This window comes from Rhinopithecus roxellana, chromosome 14, assembly GCF_007565055.1.
Source record: "Rhinopithecus roxellana isolate Shanxi Qingling chromosome 14, ASM756505v1, whole genome shotgun sequence".
Classification (NCBI taxonomy): Eukaryota; Metazoa; Chordata; class Mammalia; order Primates; family Cercopithecidae; genus Rhinopithecus; species Rhinopithecus roxellana.
Genome location: NC_044562.1, coordinates 64,719,633 through 64,740,857, shown reverse-complemented (window position 1 = coordinate 64,740,857; position 21,225 = coordinate 64,719,633). Strand labels below are relative to the sequence as shown.

General features: G+C 46.0%; 1 protein-coding gene across 4 annotated transcripts in view; it reads left to right on the top strand.

Annotated features, from left to right (window-relative positions):
* TRPM8 (transient receptor potential cation channel subfamily M member 8) overlaps positions 1 to 21,225 on the top strand; it is a 99,239-nt gene that overhangs the window by 47,306 nt on the left and 30,708 nt on the right. For all 4 annotated transcript variants that reach the window (XM_030916467.1, XM_030916470.1, XM_030916469.1 and 1 more), the window contains 7 exons: positions 1,713 to 1,858; positions 4,734 to 4,846; positions 5,247 to 5,463; positions 13,747 to 13,838; positions 16,357 to 16,498; positions 17,633 to 17,804; positions 20,211 to 20,388. In XM_030916467.1, coding sequence (XP_030772327.1) covers positions 1,713 to 1,858; positions 4,734 to 4,846; positions 5,247 to 5,463; positions 13,747 to 13,838; positions 16,357 to 16,498; positions 17,633 to 17,804; positions 20,211 to 20,388 — 1,060 coding nt within the window. The remainder of the gene's footprint in view (positions 1 to 1,712; positions 1,859 to 4,733; positions 4,847 to 5,246; positions 5,464 to 13,746; positions 13,839 to 16,356; positions 16,499 to 17,632; positions 17,805 to 20,210; positions 20,389 to 21,225) is intronic.

The window sequence follows — 21,225 nt, the reverse complement described above, 5'->3', positions numbered from 1 at the left end:
CCGGATGCCACAAGTTCCTTGGTCCTGGCACATACGGAATTTTCCAAGAATGAACGTGGGAAATCTTGGGCTCCCTGATCCCACGGCCACCCAGGGCCATACCCAGGCCCAGTTCTAAGCAACTCAGGGAGCATTGGAGTACTTTTTTGGGGGTTGGGGGGCGGGTTCTGGATGCCATTACAACACTGTGACAGGGCTGAGATTTTACCTGACTTGCACACTAACCAGTTAGCCTGCCAGTTTCATATGCACACACTGCCAGAGGACCCAGCCCCTGGGCCTGCGACACTCACGGTTTGTCACTCGTAGCAAAAGCAGCAGCCTGAGTAGCATCTTGGGTTGCTTCTCCTTGCCTCGGTTCCCAAGGGGTAACTCTAATAATGGTTGCACTGCAGCTCCCTGAAGTTAGGGGACACGGAGCTTCTATCAGGGCTGCAACTCAGATTACTTATTGCCTGGAGTGGACGATACTCCACTAAGCATTACTCTCCTGGCATGTCTCAGGATGCCTGACTGCTGTTTGCTATTCAGTCCTCGAACAAAGCTTGTCAGTACCCTTTGCACAGAGGCCTCAATCATTCAGGAATGTGAGAAATCTGGAACTGACTGCCTCTAAACATCATTTTAAATGAGAATATCAGGACTGCTCAGTTTTTTCCATTTTCACTTGACAGTTTTAAGTTTGCAACGTGATATTTGCATCCAGGTTTGTCTAGTGTCTTATCAAATGTTAACATGCTCATGAGTTTAGCTTGTCCATGTTGGAAAAAAGGTGTCTATTTCTTTTAATTTATTAAAATTTCAAAGCAGTTCATTTCTGGATGACCTCAATTAGGCAATGGCTCCTAATATTTTTACTTTTAAAAAATTTCCTCTCAGGATCTACACTGCAATTTCTTTGTCATTAGATCATGAAATGTAAGCACACACTAATGCAGTAGGTCAGTGGTTGTTGTTGTTGTTGTTGTTGTTATTGAGACAGAGTTTCACTCTTGTTGCCCAGGCTGGAGTGCAGTGGCATGATTTCGGCTCACTGCAAGCTCCGCCTCACAGGTTCAAGCAATTCTCCTGCTTCAGTCTCCTGAGTAGCTGGGATTACAGGCGCCCGCCACCTTGCCCAGCTAATGTTTTGTATTTTTAGTAAAGATGGGGATTTGCCATGTTGGGCAGGCTAGTCTCAAACTCCTGACCTCAGGTGATCCATATGCCTTGGCCTCCCAAAGTGCTGGGATTACAGGTGTGAGCCACTGTGCCCAGCCTTTTTTTTCTCTGTGCCTTATCTGCCAAACAACCTTGCCAAGAAGACGTAGAGTTCAGATGAGATGGAAGAAGGGCTGCTCTGATTACGGGGGGATGGAAGGAGGGGAGGTGCAGAAGGTCTAGATCCCTTCTCAGTGGCTGAGGCTCTTCTGTCTGAGCCCAGATGGAAGCCCATCAAAGAGAGGGACTCCCTGTGTGCAATGCAGCTCAATCCAGTGAGCAGGTGTTGCCATCTGCTGCCATCAGGAGCTCTGCTGGGTTTGTTGTGCCTTTAGAAAATCCTGCTATTCAGTAACAAATTGTGTTGTGATGGCATTTTCTATGCCTTTTATAAGAATGGACTCACACCCAGGCTATTCTTGGATTCAGGAGTTGGCTGGGGGTGGAAGCAGCACAGTTTCGGTCATGTGCGGCTCTGACACCAGCTTCTCTCTGTGCTGATGTCGCTGTAGAGCTGTTCACTGAGTGTTACAGCAGCGATGAAGACTTGGCAGAACAGCTGCTGGTCTATTCCTGTGAAGCCTGGGGTGGAAGCAACTGTCTGGAGCTAGCGGTGGAGGCCACAGACCAGCATTTCATCGCCCAGCCTGGGGTCCAGGTAAACCATGCTCAGCCACCAGACCACGTGGGGCTTTTATGTCAGATGCTATTAGTTGCATTAAAAAATATTGAAAACAAACCTTATTCTCCAATATAAAAGCCATAGAAGGAGTGGTTTGGTGATGATGTGGGAGATGGCAGAGTACAGGCATTGGTTGAAATCCATGCTTTAAGAGATGGTGCAGGACAAAGAATATTCTTTGAGTTTCCACTAAGCAAACAACACAGCATCGCAATTATGAGCTGTGTCTCTGGATCCCACTGCTTGGGTCTCCATCTGCTGTACCCCCAATGGGGTGTGTGATGATGGGCCAAGTCACATGAGCTCTCCGAGTCTTAGTTTCTTCGTCTGCAAAATGGTGAGAGTAGCAGATAAAGGGTTATTGTGAGGATTTAAGGAGATAATATGTGAAAGACGTTGGTCCTTTATTTAGCTATTGCTACTGCAGTTATTATTAGTAGTGGTAGCAGTAGGGAAACTATTGTGAAATGGGTAAAAGCAGTCTTGAGGTTTTCTGCACTGAAGTGAATGAATCGTAGTCTGCACCTGGTGTCTCAGGCTACAGAGGGGAGCTTTTCATCCACAGTTCCAGTTGTAGAAATGTGGGTGTGAGAAGGGGAGGAGGAAGGGAAGAGATGGAGGGACCAACGCTTGTCAGCCACAGCTGTTATACACAAGGCCACGTTTCATCTTCACAGCACCTGTGGGGATGGGTGCCTTCCCATTTCACTGAGGAGGATGCAGGAGCTCAGAGAGGTTCTGGAATGTCCTTCTAGCTTGCACTGCTGGGAAGTAGCAGCAGTGGGATTGGCTCTCATGTTGATTGCCTGCAACTTTCTTGTCATGGACTTTCCATGATATCACACAGCCAAGTGTTTATGAACAAAACCCACTTACTACTGCAACTAAGCTAGGTTAAATGAGAGCATTGATCCATGACAAGGAGCACACAGAGAGGGTCTTACTATTGCTCAGTTTTAGCCTCTGCTGCAGTGTAGTGGGTAGAAGTAAGGCTGGTGCTGGAGTCGGGGTGTGCCTGGGAGGCTGGGCTGGCTTCCCAGGTGGGCCACACTCTGCTTATGGCTTCCTGGGCCCCAAACCCCATCTTGCGTATGTCCCAGAACCTGGGGCCCTGGGGAGGCTGGCTTTTACTCCTGCCCAGGTTCACAGATCCTGAGGTTTCAATCAGATGCCAGGTCATTCATTTCACTGAAAATCTTACGACCAGGCCACAGGATCACCTGTGGGCCCGGCCAGGGAGTTTCCTTTCAATAGTCAAGGTGCTGTGTGGCATCAGAATGCTGCCAGTGACCATGGAACCCAACCCAATGCTGTAATTTCTGTGACTGGGGCCTGACAGTGACACTCAGTGATGGCCTGGCGTCTGCATTGCCCCAGCAGAATAGGAGAGTGAGGAAGACTAAGCACTACCTGTCTTCCTTGCCCACGACCCCCGCACACCCTCCCAAGAAGACCCCAAAGTGAGGATTTCAATGCAGGGAGTTTATTCTGGAGGTGAACGTGGGAAGCACAGGAGGCACCAGTGAGGCAGGGAAGGGACAGGGACAGACGTGATGTGCTGATGAGGAGGTTGCCACCGTGGGCACCGGGGCTCGGCCTGCCGGGAACCTCTGGGAAACTGTAGAACTTGCTTCATTGTCGCCCGGCCCAGTGCAAAGCAGCCGACCATTTACCCACCAACTGCAACTGGTTGTTTGTTGAAAGCTGACACCTTGTTCCAGGACACTAGTCCTCACGGGTCAAGCTGGCACCTGGCTGGAGCAGCCCCAGGCAGGGGCCCTCAGAAGCAGCCATCCTCCTCCAAGGGGCAGGGCAGGTGCCCAGGGCTGCAGGGGTGCATGTCAGTCCCAGCCCTCCAAGTCCACACTGAGAAGGCCCTGGGTTTCCCTTTTCCTCTGCTCCTGAGACACACCAACCTCCTTCTGCTTGACGGGCTATTTTTTGAGAGATGTGGATCCTTTGATGTGGTCGAGTCTATGCTCCCTGCTAACTCTCAGAGCTACTGTGAGTTTTCTAACTTCCACCTTAGTGGAAGTTCCTTCTATCCCAACGTCAAGGGTTGATTCAGTCTGGGGAGAGCTTTTTCATGCATTTCAGCCTGAATTGACGTCAAGACACCAACGGTCTCCCCCTTCCGAACTTCCTTTTAGTTTCCTGACAAAAGCATCACCTGTCTTTCTCCAGAAATGAATCCTTGGGGACTCTGCAGGTAGTACTGGCTGTGCCTGTGAATTTGTGATCATTGAAGACAAAGGAGCCAGAAAGATACTTGTTTAAACTTATGTAATAAAAATGTGAGTTGGACAAAAAATGTCCTAGGTTTATTGAATCTGAACATATACAACTATTACTTTGAAGTGCACATAATCCAACTCACAAAAAGAGTTAAAATAAAACCAAGTTTGGCCAGGTGTGGTGGCTCATGCCTGTAATCCCAGCACTTTGGGAGACCGAGGCGGGTGGATCACCTGAGGTTGGGAGTTCGCAACCAGCCTGACCAACATGGAGAAACCCCATCTCTACTAAAAATACAAACAAACAAACAAACAAAATCGCTGGGCCTGGTGGTACACACCTGTCATCCCAGCTACTCAGGAGGCTGAGGCAGGAGAATCGCTTGAACCCAGGAGGCGAAGGTTGCGGTGAGCCAAGATCGCACCATTGCACTCCAGCCTGGGCAACAAGAGTGAAACTCCGTCTCAAAAAAAAAAAAAAAAAAAAAAAAAAAAAGGGCATTAATTCAAAGAGTTGTATATTTTGGGGAAAGCGTGGGGCAGGAAGACAGTTTGCATGCCGTCCTGCATATGATTGTGTTAATAAGGACTTGTTCTCTGTCTTTCTTTCCCTGTAGAATTTTCTTTCTAAGCAATGGTATGGAGAGATTTCACGAGACACCAAGAACTGGAAGATTATCCTGTGTCTCTTTATTATACCCTTGGTGGGCTGTGGCTTTGTATCATTTAGGTACAAACCAAGGCACATAATTGTGTGTGTGTGTGTGTGTGCCAGTGTGTGTAGATGCATCCACATATGTGTGTTCTCATGTAAATGATTAAAAAGCCTAGAACTTAGGATGTTCACATGGGTGCCTATGAATTTGGTCTGGTTTCTCCCCTGACTTTTCCTGGGTTCCCTCTTAAGTGAGTAGAGGTGGGTTGTGTCTTTAATATCTGGGGCAGAATGGGGATTTGTTAATTGCAAAATGCCAAGTATTGAATTGGGGTTGGGTCCATCTTAGGACAGTTTTGATCCCGTCTCTTCCTCCTGGCTACGGTCTGTATTTATCTATGTTTAGAAGGAGGGGAGGGCTGTGCCAGTCCCATGCTTGCAAGGACGCTGATGATGCCCTCATCTCTGGGTCCAGGAAGAAGCCTGTTGACAAGCACAAGAAGCTGCTTTGGCACTATGTGGCGTTCTTCACCTCCCCCTTCGTGGTCTTCTCCTGGAACGTGGTCTTCTACATCGCCTTCCTCCTGCTGTTTGCCTACGTGCTGCTCATGGATTTCCATTCGGTGCCACACCCCCCCGAGCTGGTCCTGTACGCACTGGTCTTTGTCCTCTTCTGTGATGAAGTGAGACAGGTAGGGCAGCCATGACAGCAGGAATCCCCTTGCTTCCTTGGTGGGAGGCATCTTTCTAAAGCCAAGAGGTATAGAAGTTGCTTCTGAAATTCAAAAGTCATTATCTTCCCAAAATAAATGTTCTCTTTAGGTGCTAATCCGTGAGTGTAAAGGTGCGTTTTCACACCCTTAGTAATTCAGTAAAATCTCCTAGTACCAAGTTTATTCTGTGCTCTCTAATGAATGTTAATTGATGGAGATGTATTAGTTAGGAATGGGGGAGTGTTCGAAGAGAAGAGAGACCCAGGATGGTAAACCCACTGCCGTCATCCGGAGTGGTTTGCCATTACCGTGGCATGATAAGTAGCAGGGAGCTGGCAGGACTTTTGAGCTAAGAGCATCTTAATGCCCAGCATGTCAGAGTGACGATGTTTTAAAGTCATGTAACTCCCTGTGGGTTTCAGGGAGCTGGTGTGAATTATTCATGGTACTTTTCTGCAGTTTCTTGGGACCTTCATTTTTTGCCATCCTCTCTCTACTGTTGAACCCAGAAGTCTAGCTCAGGACTCCTGTGTAGCAGGCGCTTGGTTAGTAATTGTTGAAGAAATAAAGTTGGTGGTGAAAGTGGTGTTATCCCTAAACCATTATGAAAAGTCATCCCAGAAAATCCTTTCACACTTAGCAGTTTACAAATTGTTTGAGAACTGCTGTTGTTGTCACTGTTGTCCCCTCTGAACCTAAACACAAAAATACATCAATTCAGCAAGTGCGTGCTAGGCACTGACAGTTTCCGAGGTACAATGCCATGTGCTGCAAGAGATCTGGAGGGGCAAAGAGTGTTGTTCTTGCCCTTATAGAGTCACTGACTCGTATAAGAACCCTATGTTGGCTTAAACTTTCACGCCAACTCTGACAGACTTTTTTTGATGACTCCCAGCGGTCCTGGGTTGAGAAAGATTCCAAGGGTCTGTCTGTTCTCAGCAGGAGAGTGTTTTGATTGATTAGTGATGTCTGCCATGGGTATGACCTGTGGGAAGAGTCCTGGCACCAGTGCCCTGTATCTGCCTTTCCTTGCCTAGTAGGTCTGAGGTGCAGATGGGGAATAGAGCTGGCATGCAGGTGGAGGAAGCGTAAGCTAAATGATTCATGCCAGTTTTGAACAGCAGGATTATCAGGCTTCACTTACCAGCAATTCTTCCCCCAGGACAGGGCCCTGCTATGTGCAGGGGATTTCCCTAGCTTCGGATCAGCCCTATGGGAGTCCCATGCACTGCCCTGGGAAGTCACAGCCCTGCCCAGGCCATGCCCTCAGTATTAGTCTGTAGGGCTGCCAAGATGAAGCACCATAGACCATATGGCTTTAATAACAGAAGTTCATTGCCTTATGGTTCTAGAGGCCAGAAGTCTGAGATCAAGCTGTCGGCAGGGCTGACTCCCTCTGAAGGCTGTGCGGGAGGCTCTGTCCTAGCCTCTCCTTCAGCTTTCGGCGGCCAGCTGGCAAGCTTCACCATTCCTTGGCTTGTCGATGCATCACTCTGATCCCTGTCCTCAGGGGTGACTCCTGCATGAGTGATTGTGTCCAAATTTCCACTCTTCCTGGGGACATTTGTCGTACTGGATCAGGGGCCACCCTACTTCAGCATGACTTCCTCTTTACTTAATCCTCCCCTGTTTCCAAACAATGTCACATGCAAAGGTACTGGGGGTTAGGACTTGTCACATGCCAAGGTACTGGGGGTTAGGACTGCCATGTGTGAATTTTTGGAGACACAATTTAACCTGTAACACCTACAACAAGTCTCTTTCTCTTAGCTGCCATCCTACTTCCTTGCTCTGTGTTGTGATTTGCTATGTATGTGTCAGCAGCAGCGAGGGAATGGAAATATTCTATTTGAGGGAAGCAGAGAAAGACTGAAGGAGATTCATCATTTAGAACAGGGTGGGCCCAGACCAGAGTGAGAAAGTGAGAGAAGCAGCCCTCATCCAGCTAGGAACCCTGGAGCCATGGTGTGGGAGCTCACTCTGGATGAGGTCCTGCGTTTTCCCTTCTCCTGAGCTGGCGTGGTGTCCTCCACTCTCACTTGTAGTTGACCATGACCAAGACCCTTTTCAAAGGCACTTCAGGAACAAAAAGACAGTATTCTCAGCTTAGCTTTTGCAAGAGGGAGGGGCTGAAAGGGTGAAATTGGGGGCTTTGTAGCACTGGAGGGGGAAGAGCCCCAACACCCTCTACCTCTCACTCCCTCTGAGGGGCTGGCTGATGTCTTATTATGTACTGGAAACAACTGGGACAGTGTCTGCCCCAAGAGTAGGGTAAGTACCAATTTTTTTTTTTTTTTTGAGACTGTATCTTGGTCTATCGCCCAGGCTGGAGTGCAATGGCATGATCTTGGCTCACTGCAATCCCCACCTCCCAGGTTCAAGTGATTCTCCTGCCTCAGCCTCCCGAGTATCTGGGACTACAGGCACGCGCCACCATGCCCAGCTAATTTTTGTATTTTTAGTAGGGATGGGGTGTTACCATGTTGGCCAGGATGGCTTGATCTCTTGACCTCATGATCCGCCTGCCTCGGTCTCCCAAAGTGCTGGGATTACAGGTGTGAGCCACCATGCCTGGCCACCAAAGGGTTTTGCCTGGTCTGTGGAAATTGGTAGCCTTGGAGGGCAGCCCGCTGGTTCCTGGCAGGCCCTTTGTGGCACAGCTTACAGGAGAGGCAGCTGGACCACCTGGGAAGTCACACAGGCCTCCAACCCTTGGTGGTCACTCACAGGCAGGAACTTGAGCTCTGTGGGGGCAGCAGAGTTTGCTGGAAGAGGCACAGGGTCTGTAGGAACTGGAGCAGCACACTGCATGACTCAGGTGACCAGCCTGACATCTCAAAGGTAGCCACTGAGTAGAATCAAGTGACAATGGATTCATAGCCTGATAGGGAAATGAGTCATGAGCACAAATTAGCAGAGAGAGAGAGAGAGAGAGAGAGAGAGAGGAGAGAGAGAGACAGGAGAAATGTGGAGGTGGGGAGGAAGAAAAAACCAGCTGGAATTACGAATGGCTGGTCAGTAGTAACTTACTGAATTTTTTTGACCTGCAAGAGGTTATTTAGAGAATAAGAGGATGGACGTCTGGCATGGTGCCCTAGTGCATCTCTTCTTGCATCAACTCCACTGGGAGGTTCCTTTGAGCTTTTCCAGTTCCTAACACATACTCTGTTGTTGCTCAGAATCGCGTGGCATGGGAATGATTTGATTTAGATGTTTATTTCTTATTCACATTTGGTCCTCAGGGGCTGGCACAGGAGCTGGCACTAACATGTTTCTGACAAGCGTGTGTGTTTTTAGTGAAAGGGTTGATGAAGCAAGGTCTTCATAGTTCAACCCAAGGGCTGTGTGCCCTGGGGTGGCCATGGTAACACTCAGGAGACCAGCGTTGGGGAGCTGGAGAGGAACCCTACCCACAGCCCCACAGGCAGGAGCTCAAGGGTGTTCTCTGGGAGCAGAGGGCGCTTTGGTGGCCTCTTTTCAGAATGGTTGATGAAAAGTCAGAAGTCCTTTTTCTGCTACTTTTCACCCCTCAGGCTCCCAAACATTTCTCTACCTGTCCCTGACCCTGCTTCTCTTGCTGCATTAAGGCTCAGAAGCTGCTGTGCAAGTCCAGACATTGTTTGACTCCTTCAGGCATCTAAAGAAACCAGAGGCTGGGTGCAGTGGCTCACACCTGTAATCCCAGCACTTTGGGAGGCCGAGGCGAGCAGATCACCTGAGGTCAGGAAGTTTGAGACCAGCCTGGCCAACATGGCAAAATCCCATCTCTACTAAAAGTACAAAAATTAGCCGGGCGTGGTGGTGCATGCTTGTAATCCCAGCTACTCAGGAGGCTGAGGCAGTAGAGTCGCTTGAACCCTGGAGGCAGAGGTTGCAGTGAGCTGAGATTGCTCCACCGCACTCCAGCCTGGGTAACAGAGCAAGACTCCGTCTCAAAACAAAACAAAATGAAACAAAACAAACACACAAAAACCAGGAATCTGAGAGCGGGGACTTGTTCTGGGTTGCTTTGGAAGCAGACCTTGGCCTCTATGGAAGCTGCAGGGAGATTTGTCTTGGCTTCATCCAAGTATTTCATTAATGCGTTCTTCCTTTCAACAAATATTTCACACCCCTACTTTGTGCCAGGCACTGTTCTAGGCAGCAATGCACCAAACAGACGAAGATCTCTTCCCCCGTGGAGCATTCTACCAGTTCATGATGATTTCTGGGAGCTTTCAAGGAGAAGAGATGAGCATCGACAAGCAGCACTAAGTGGGCGAGTCTTACATTTACTGGGAGGTTGGCCCAGAGGACTTGTAACAGAAAAATCCAAAGTCTGCAAATCACAGACATCTCTGTGCCAATTTCCTATGTGCATTTAGCTACTAAGTCACCTGTTCGGGTCATGCAGGAGGAGACTCAGGAGAAGTACATTTTTCTTGGAGAAAGGCCCTGGGCAGAGTTAGCATGAGGTGTTTTTGCTCAGGGAGGACACAGGGCAGGGTCGTGGGTGGGAGTAGACAGGGGCAGGTGTGCAGGAGAACTGGGGAAGGACAACGGGCTGTGAGTAATTCCCTGGGCCTGCAGGAGGAAGGGTAGGGGTCTGGCTGACCCCTACCTATTCTGTTTGCCTTCATTGTGGGTGATGCTGGATATGGGGGGGATGCTTACTAAATATCTCTTCTTGTTATTTTTAAGAATTATCTTTGAATGGGTCACTTTTAACTCAGCAATCCTGGGTATGAAATCAACAGTATGGGAAGCGCCCTGTGCTTAGGGTCAGCAGTGTGTGTTCCAGGTGGCGCTGCCATCCGAGGGCTTTTCCGGCCTCACAGCTGTGATTCTGCAGCATGAACGGGTCTGTAGAACATAGCCGTGGAGATCCTTATCGTTAAAAGAATGCAACACTCGGGGTCGCTGTTTCTCTTCTGGTCTGCAGACTCATGCATTTGACGTCCTAAATGGGGTTGTTTTCCTCTGAGAAACAGTTCTGCTGGCCTGGTGCTGTCTTAATTAACCTAGTTTACACTTGTTAGGAAAAAAAAAAACAACCCAAACACCCAAGCAGAGTGTGACCTGATTTAGGCTGTGTCTGGGTGTCAAAAAGTCATGCCCTTCCGTATGTACCTATGTCCCTTTGCCTGAATGCAGATGTCGAAATGCTAATTTGGAATTTTGAAACAAGGCAGTCAATAAGTGCAAATACAGTTGCTAAATAATCCTGGGGTCTGTTAAACATACAATGGGGATGTTTATTTAAAAAGGGATGAGTCCCATCATTCCTTCATGGAGGGCACCGTTCAATCTTGAGGAATGCTGAATCACCAAATCCTGACGGATAGGATGACATAGTGTCCTGGGATTTTGTGAATACAGCCTCTCTCTGGCATTCTGCTCAGAGAAGAGGCCTCTTTTCCTTTAAAAACAGGTTTTCTCCCTGCGATGGTAACTTGGAGCCTCAGAATTGACCTATTTCTGATGTCTCTCTTCTTGTAGGTCAGGCTTCTGAAAGTCTCCCGGGCTGAGATTGGGCTGGGGCAGTGCGAGTCTCCCGGTGCCTACCTGCCTCCTATTGCAGGGCATTAAGCGGGGAGCTAGCAGCAGGGAGGGACATTCCCAATCCCCCTTATCTTACCAGGCACCAGGAGAGCAAAAGGTTGTTGGTGAGGGGCCACTGGAGCTGCTAGCACCAGCAAAGTGGACAGTTCCTGTGGCCTCCCCGAAGGAGCCTGCCTTGGTTTCTGAGCCTAGGCAGAATGTTTGAACTGAGTGAAGAGGGTGACAAGAATGTTGACAATACATTAAGAGATATAAACCATGTGGACTGCCTAGTTGAATTTTGTCATTGATCACTGAGGAATTAGCAGATCTCTTGTCCTTTATTATGGTCCTGATAATAATGGTTATTGGCAGAGACAATTGTAATACAAATGAAAATATCAAACGTATTTTAGCTATATGGCAAGATGTATCTGTTTCCCCTCGATTTTTGTCTGTTTTTATTTTATTTAGTTTTATAAAATCACAAAGTAATAATGCTTATCACAAGTGGGACTATATAAAGAATAATCCTGTCCAATCTAGAGTATAATCTTCCACAACCTTCTTCATGCCCATAAAGAGAGGAATGTATGCAGGTGTTCTGTTTGTTTTTATCCAAATAGAATCATACTGTGTTCATCACCCTACAATTTGCTTTTTTTTTTTTTTGAGAATCTCTCATGGGCTTTCCTGCAAGTTAATCTTAGACATAGATCTCTTTTTCAACCTAGTTTCTTGTAAACACACATATTTCACAGAAATGGAATATTATATTGTGTGCGTGTGTATGTGTGTGTGTGTGCTTGTGGAGCCTTTTTTTCCTTCTTTGTTAGTCTCCCTATGGACTTTCTCAACCTTTACTCTAAAGACAACGCCCTCAAGCTATGTTAATAAACTGCTGTGTCTCTTTCTGCTTTTATTTGGTCCATGTGCTATGTACACACGCTGCATTACATCAAATCTGAGATGTCATTTTTTTTCACATTTTAACATCTCTGAAACTGCAATTTCTTACAATCTGAAGTTTAATGAAATAGAGTAGGCATATGTATGTTTGGGCGCTTTTTTCTTCATTCTTTGTTTTACAAAAACAAGATTCTGTTTCCCATACTTTTCTGCATTTTGCTTTCTCTTTTACTTTGTAGAAATCTCTCCAAGACAAATGACATCACTCTGTTCCTTTTAAAAAACATGCTTGTAATATATTCAATATTTCTTTAATGATGGACCACATATTTTCCCCAGATTATACTTTTCCCTGCAACAAAAATGCTGCAATAAACATCCTACGTACTGATTTAAAAAAGAGAGAGTTTAGTCTTCACACAGTGAGTGGACTGTTGACACACCCCACGGTGCTGCCCCAGCCTGGGGGATTTTAACATTTTCTGGGTGCTTGATTTCATAGAGCCCTCACCCCCTTGGCCCACTCAAGTTGCTATTCAAATTTATAAATGAAGGAAAGGAAATGCTTCTTGAGAAATGAATGGTGTGTCTTGAATCCCTTCCACATCTGAGACTGTAGGATTTCTGTGTGATCTGAAGAAGCAGAGTGATGTGGGAAGAAGCAACTGACTTGGGTTCAGAATCGTGAGGTCTGCCACTTGCTGAGTGAGTTCCTTAGCCTCTCTAGGCCGTGGTTTCGGCAGCAAAGTAGGAATATAATATCTAAATATCAGATGGACTCCTATTGGTGAGTTCATTTAGTAACATTAAGAAGTGCCCTGTGGCTTTGCTGCCATTTCTTTGGTGTTGTTTTCCCGCCTTGCACAAGTGTTTGGTTTCCTTCTTTGAATTCACCTGGGGCCTCAGTCTCATCCCCATACCGATCTTCGTGTCATTTCTTGTCAACATGTTTAACATCTGTCTTTCCCACCAAACAGTAGATTCCTTGAGAATTAGCATTGCACCAATGTTTCTGTGCTCTGGGAGCCTGGCACAGGTGTTGGGAATTCTATGTGCTCTCCGTAAATATATTTTGAATGGATGGACAAATGAAAGGATTAGCTGGTCACTCTGGAATTACCCAAATCCAGTTTATGGATTGATATAGGAGCCATCCAGATGTGGTCTTCTCCTTTCCCTCTTCGGGAAAATGAGAAAAGAGAAAGGATACTCTCCTTTAGTTTCAGTATTTTCCTGACATACTTTCTTCCAAGAATCATGACCAATACATACACATCAGTCCCTGAGGCACACTGTTCCTGTCAGTCATTTCTGTGGCCACATCTGTCCTCATAGATGTTATATACAGCACCCATGTGCACATTTTTTAAAAAAGATTCCTTTTAATCAAGATGTTTTACTGCCATGTGACAGAACAATTATACAGTAGTGACACAAATCTATGATGACAACAATATGAGTAATTCCCTCTAGGACTGTGTAGTGCACAGTCTGTACCACTGTACGTGGTGACCAGACAGTCTACATCTGCCTACAGGGGGTGTACTCACCCTCTGCAGGTTCCTGTTGAAAAAACGGTGAGGATACGTCAATCCTTTTTCCTGACTTTGCCAGCAGACATGAAGAGCAGAACAGCCAGTGTGCAACCTACTTTCCAATCCTCCTGGATTAGCATGGGGCATGTGGTAGGGCTCACTTGGCATATGAAAGAATAAACAAACACGTCATTGGCTCAAAAAGGACCTGGAAGAAAATGAGTGGACATTTAAAAATCTGGAAGTGGTTGATATTTCCAAGCTGCTAATGACCCTCTCTGTCCTTTTCTGTACACAGTGGTACATAAATGGGGTGAATTATTTTACTGACCTGTGGAATGTTATGGACACGCTGGGGCTTTTTTACTTCATAGCAGGAATTGTATTTCGGTAAGTACTCTCTTCGCTTTTCCTAATTTTCTGTGTTTTGAGTACAAAAGTGGAGAAAAGCTCTGCAGACATTTCAAACCCAAGGGAAGTCTATTACTCATTAGAGATTATTACACAAGATCACTGTGTCTGCTTTATAGAGATGCAGCTTGGTTGGCATGAAGTTGAGTCCCCTCTCTTCCCCCTCCCACTGATGTGTAATTTAAAAGGGGTCCTGCATGATTTTTCTCTTTGTTCTTATAGACTTTGGGGAAAATTATTTTTTTAAGTAGAGATGAGGTTTCATCATGTTGTCCAGGCTGGTCTCAAATGCCTGGGCTCAAGCGATCCACCTGCCTTAGCCTCCCGAAGTATTGGGGTCACAGGCATGAGCCTCTGTACCTGATCATGGGGAGAAATAAATAGAAATTGAGAAATTCCACTGATTATTGTGTATTGATTTTGTATCCTGAAACTTTACTGAAGTCACTTATCTGTCCTAGGACCCTTTGGACAGAGTCTTTAAGGTTTTCTAGGTATAGAATCATATTATTAGTGAAGAGAGATAATTTGACTTCTTTTCCTATTTGGATACCTTCTATTTCTTTATCTTGTCTGATTGCTCTGGCTAGGACTACCAGTACTATGTTGAATAGGAGGAGTGAGAGTGAACATCCTCGTCTTGTTCCAGTTATTAAGTGGAATGCTTCCAGCTTTTGCCCATTCAATATGATGTTGGCTGTGGATTTGTCATCGGTGGTTCTTATTATTTTGAAGTCTGTTCCTTATTATTTTGAAGTCTGTTCCTTCAATGCTTAGTTTGTTGAGTTTTTTTTTTTTTTTTATCATGAAGGGATGTTGGATTTTATCAAAAGCTTTTTCTGTACCTATTGAGATGATTGTGTAGATTTTGCTTTTAATTCTGTTTATGTAGTGAATCACAATTATTGATTTGCATGAGCACAGTACCCAACAGGTAGTGAGCCTAGTACCCAGCAATTAGCCCCCTCTCTCTCATTTCCCCCTTTTGGAGTTCCCAGTGTTTATTATTCCCATCTTTATGTCCATATGTACGCAGTGTTTACCTCCCACTTATAAGTGAGAACACGTGGTATTTGGTTTTTTGTTCCTGCGTGAATTCACTTAGCATAATGGCCTCGAGCTGCATCCATGTTCTTTCTTTATTGCTGTGTAGTATTCCAGGGAGTATATGTATCACATTTTCTTTATCCAGTCCACCATTGATGGGCATCTAGGTTGGTTTCATGTCTTTGCTGTTGTGAATAGTGCTGCAATGTACATATAAGAGCATGTGTCTTTTTGGTAGAACGATTTATTTTCTTTAGGTATGTACTCAGTAATGGGATTGCTGGGTCAAATAAGAGGAGAAGATGCTGAGAATGTTAAATATCATACAGCATTGTTTCGTGTTGGGCCATATGTCTTCTAATATGCACTTAACTTTGATTTGAATGCTGGCTGTGGAGCTGCCCTTCCAGTTACAAGCATATTTCCTCAATGGCACAGCCAGAGTGTGGGATTAGAAAAACCAACCACAAATTACCACCAAAAAAACAATGTGTATTCCACATCATAGAGAGATCAGGGTATGCCCCAAACCATGGTTTGCATTGCCTAGCCTGCATCCCAACTGGCCTGTTGTTCCCAAATAACTTTTAAGATAAAGCTAGCAACTGGGCCATGGTGGCTCACACCTGTAATCCAAACACTTTGGGAGGCTGAGGTGGGAGGATCACTTGAACCCAGGAGTTTGAGACCAGCCTGAGCAACATAGCGAGACCCTGTTTCAATTTTTTTAAAAAAGATAAAGCTAGCAATTATATATGAGTAGTACTTTCAAATGATGTCATTTTGTAAAGAAGCTTAACCATTCATATTTACACTTATACAGAATGAGATGGTTTACAATGAGTGTTCACTCTCCAATTTGAATGGGGTAAAAATGTCAATTTCCTCATCAGATAGCCTCCCTTTCTGATTGGGTTTAAGGTTCCAGCATTTGAGCCACAGTTGGTTGGACATGATTCTAGATCATTCCAGTTAGAAAGCACAGATGGCTTTCAATGAGCACATTAGCAGGTGGTTAGATAATCAAATGATCTGGTGCAAATGAGGTAAGTTTCATTAGGGGAAAGCTGTCAGCGTGAAGTCCCAAATGGTCACGGGGATGGGCTGGGGGTTGGCATCATTATAGAAGCCTTGTGAGCCAGGGAAGTTAGCAATAGCATGGTTAGGTTCCTGCAGTAGTGTGTGAGGATGGTGGGCTAAAGAGACAGGACCTCTGAGAGCTCAGTTTGGTGAGATGTCTTTGCTTTTCATGTCTTTTCGTGTCCTTGACTGTACTTGAGTCCATGAAAGCAGAATATCATGGCCTTTGCTGGGTGGTGTTTCTGGCCTGTTTGCACTCACTCAACCTTCCAGCTCTTGCCTGTTTTTTGAAATTGGGTTATTTTTAGAAACAAAACTTTGGAATGTTTTGTCAATATCTCATGAATTCTGTTCCTTCTTTTTCCCCTAGGCTCCACTCTTCTAATAAAAGCTCTTTGTATTCTGGACGAGTCATTTTCTGTCTGGACTACATTATTTTCACTCTAAGATTGATCCACATTTTTACTGTAAGCAGAAACTTAGGACCCAAGATTATAATGCTGCAGAGGATGGTAAGAATCAAGAATATTTGTAGTCATCATTTCTCTTGTGGGGCCCAGAGTTCTTTTAACGGTTGACAGGAGGATTTTGTCCTTAGAATGACTGTTGCATTTCACCATCAGTAACATTTGCTTTCTTTGATGTATTTCATCAGGGACCTCTCCCAGGTTAAAATTTAATGAAAGATGGTTGTGAGGAGCAAACAGTGTCATTTAGTGCACTGTTAACAAATAACCTCATACTTATTTAGATTTTACACTTTACAATGTACATTCATTTGAGTCTTGACAGTTTGCTAAGAGTGTGAGCGGGGGAGGAACTTTTATGCCAATTTTATACATGGGGACAGTTGAGTGCAAGGAGGACTGTGTTTGTCTAGAGACAAGCGGTGAGCTAGACGCACAGTGGGGATTAGAACCTGAATCATGTAACTGTGTAATATAGATACAGGGAAAGGCTACAGCAGGCTTGTTATATATACACGTAATAGAAAGAATTACACGCGGATGGTGTTGCTTTCCTAAACTTGTTTTCCAGATGACCCAAACCTCCACTGTTTCTGTCTTTAAATCAGATGAGCATTTAGATGAGCTCATCTGGAAGATCCATTCCAACACTGAGGTTCTTTCAGTTTGTGGTTTTAATTCAAAGCATTTCTGGGACATCCAGTCACCATGAAGTCATGCTATGTGTGCACAAAATTAAAAAAAAAAGAAATGGTCCATTCTTGTCTAACAAGGATAGCTTTTATTTTCCAAACAAACCAACAAACTATGAAAATAATTTTGGGGTTAAAAGTGTATCAAAATCGTGAGGTATAGGGACAGAGAGGTCCTCCAGAACTTAGATTCCTCCTTTGCTCTAGAGCTGGGCTCCCACTCAGAAAGCTGCTGTTGCTGGGCTGGTTTGGAGATCAGTAAGCAAAAATGCATCAAACCGGTTTTTACTCTGGAAGACAGATGTCTTAAGATCCAAAGATGATGGTGACCGCCTTTGTCAATTAGTCAGTGAACTCTGGGTGACTTAGATGCTCTGAGCCCTGGAACCACTGCTCTTCTCCATGGCCCACTGAGGACAGCCAGGCCAGGGGGACTTGCCGACTGTGGGCACAGTCCTGACTCCACTCTCCTGTCCTCCCCCGACAGCTCATCGATGTGTTCTTCTTCCTGTTCCTCTTTGCGGTGTGGATGGTGGCCTTCGGCGTGGCCAGGCAAGGGATCCTCAGGCAGAACGAGCAGCGCTGGAGGTGGATATTCCGTTCGGTCATCTATGAGCCCTACCTGGCCATGTTCGGCCAGGTGCCCAGTGACGTGGACGGTAAGCCTGACTTGGGTCAGGTGGAAACAGCTTGGACGAGGCATTTGTTCCCTGAACCAGCCCCCAGGGCTGCCCCAGAGACCGCACTTCAGAAGCACGCATGTGAAACAGACTCCAGCACCACACAGTAAAAACTAACTCCTCGAAACCTCTTCTTTGCTCTTAAGCAAGATTTTCCATCAGCCTTGCAGATGGTGCCCAACATTTCAATTGTTAAACCTTTTCAAAAATAGTGATTCTGATATTTTCAATAACAATGTGGTAATTGAAGGCAACAAGGCTTACTAGTTTAGAAACGAGGCTTGTGAGTTGTACTCACCCATGTGACAGAGTGATTGGGCTCCCATTTCTTTCAAAAAGAGCAACACTGGAAAATCCACATTGGAACCTGGAATGTAGACTTCCGGCGTTAGTTAGTCCACTGCCAACTGGTTTTTGGAGGCAGGCTGATGGTGGCACAGATGGTTTTAATTTGCCCACACCCGATTTACAGAAGGAAAGTGAGGGGCTGTGTAAATTGTGTGTGTTTTGGATGGCGGGCTGAAGCATCGTTAGGATGCTGACAATAGCCTTGGCTCGTCATTTCCTGTCCTGCCGCGATAAAACCTTCCTGGTTTCCCTGAGCCAGAGCCTGCTCCTGGTCACAGTTCTTCATGCCTGTTGTTTTCTCTGTTATCCTCCTGGCCTCATAAGTCTCTCTGGCCCCGTCTGCTGAAGCCTCTTCCAAGACCTTAGAAACAACTCTTTTCCCTGCAGTGGCGGAAAGGCACCTTGGTATTGTCACATCCAGTCTGCACACTGTGCCTGCCGCTTTACAGAAACAGATGCATTTCGTCCTCATAACAACCCTCCACGTCTGTGGTTTTAGTTCCATCGGAATCTAAAGAGGAATTGGCAGGTGGGGTTCAGATCTAGGGTAGCCACTCATGTGCTGTGTGCCCCCGGGAAGCGACTCCACTTTGCTGTCTCTGTTTCATGGGCAAAACTGGTAAAGCACCATCTTCTCTCTGGGGCCTTTCACTGGCCGGCATGACCCCACACACACTCTCTGGCACAGAGCAGCTCTCAGAGGCCAGACGTTTGTACCCAGTGCCCCCTCCTCTGAGATTTCTCAGACGCACCTTGGCACATCCTAATGAAAGGGTCCTGATGCTCACTTCCAGACCCAAACTTCCCCCAGTGTCCTCCTGTGAAGTTCTGCTGCCAGCATCCACACAGTTGAGTGAACAGAGCTGTCAGAAGCCTCAGTGTTGTCCCTAACACCTTCTCGGATTTCATTCCCCGCTATTCAATTCATCCACTAGTTTTGTTGATTTTTATCTCCTAAATGTTTTTTTGAAATCTGTTTTTTCCGTCACCACTGCCACCCTGCAAGCCATCCTCATCGCTTGCCTGCCTGAGTCTTAGGTACAACCTCCTCACCTTCCTTCCCCTCAAACCCCTTCTGATCTGTGCTGCAGCCAGAGAGATTCTTTGGAAAAGGGAATCTGACGTGTCATTCCTCTGCTTAAAACAGCCTTATGGCTTCCCATCACTTCAGTGTAAAAATTTCAAAAATAGGCCGGGGATGGTGGCTTATGCGTGTAATCCCAGCACTTTCGGAGACTGAGGCGGGTGGATCACCTGAGGATGAGAGTTTGAGACCAGCCTGGCCAACAGGGTGAAACCCTGCCTCTACTAAAAATTAGCTGGGTATGGTGGCATGCGCCTATAGTCCCAGCTACTCGGGAGGCTGAGGCAGGAGAATCACTTGAACCTGGGAGGTGGAGGGTGCAGTGAGCCAAGATCGTGCCACTGCACTCCAGCCTCAGCATCAGAGCGAGATTCCGTCTAAAAAAAAAAAAAAAAAAAAAAAGATGTTAAAAGTTAATATGTCTGCTCAGTGCACATCTTATTCCCTCATTTCCACTGATGTTTACAACCCCCACCTCGCTTCCACCACAGGGCCTTTGCACATGCTGTTGCCTCTGTGGGGTGCTCTAGGCTCCCACCCTCCCCATTAGTTCATGTTCCTGCTGCTAATCCTCTGCTCTCAGTTCTGAGACCCTTCCTCCTTAGGAAGCTGCTCCTGGATGAGCTGTCTCAGTTTATGCCCCTCAGAGCACTGTGTGTGTCCTTCTTAGCACTTTTCATGGGCTAAGACTTTAAATGTGTGTGGTTGATTATCTGCCTATCCAAAGAGGCTGGAACCTTTTTGAGGGCAAAGAACATGTTAGTAGCTGCTCAGTAAATATGCATTGAGTGGATGAACAGGTGATTCTAAGGACTGTGACTTGTTTGGATAAAGTGCCTTAGAACATGACCTAAGACATTTCATGACCATCAAGTTCTTGGGACCCTGGGGATGCCATCACTCTCACCCCTCCAGAGGGTCCTCACTTTGCCTCTTGGTTGCTACATCCTCAGGTACCACATATGACTTTGCCCACTGCACCTTCACTGGGAATGAGTCCAAGCCACTGTGCGTGGAGCTGGATGAGCACAACCTGCCCCGGTTCCCTGAGTGGGTCACCATCCCCCTGGTGTGTATCTACATGTTATCCACCAACATCCTGCTGGTCAACCTGCTGGTCGCCATGTTTGGGTATGTGTTCAGTGACATGTTCACTGATGTCTACCGTAGGCCAGGTCCCGGGCCAGGCCGGAGGTGCTGGGAGCATCGCAAAGGTCCCACCCTTGAGGAACATACTTTAGAGATCTTCTGGGGGATTGGTGGACTAGAGGGAGTGGGGCCTTTTTAAAGGGACCATATTAAAAATATAAGCTGTGCCTTGAGTTTATTTGACACTGCAGACAAGCACCTGTGACAATCTCCATCAAATCCAGGCTACGTATTTGACATCCATTTAGCAAGCTCTTTGGAGCTCCGTGAAGTTGGTGATAACATCATCCCTTGGTGACAGAAATGTGGTTTAACTCGTCTCCAAGGTGCCTTATATGCTATGGGGCTCAGTGGTATGGATTCTAGGATTCCAGGACTCAGACTTTAGTTAGTTACTGTTTTAAATTTCTCAGTTTAAATCGGAATACAAAGAGCAGAGACAAGAGACTGACTCTCCTTTAGGGCTCATGCCTGATGAGGTTGGAGGGAATAATATGGGTAATTCTTCTTTATACATTTAGAAAATCATGTTTTTCATTTCCTCTCCATCTTTCTTAGGAGGGTTGCAAAGAGCCCCAGTGGTAGTTTCAGTGGGAGAGCCTTAGTTTTATATTGTTCCTTTAAGGTATATCAGCATTTTAAGTGCACAATCCCGTCACTGTTAGAAATAAAATTAACCAACAAATATGCACATTTAATACATTATTTGTTAAACCTTTGGGTGCAAGGGAACTCTTAATTTAAAACCAGAAACCTAGAAACTCTGAATGAGAAGATAAACATGTTTGATTACATAAAACTGTTTCATATAATAACTGA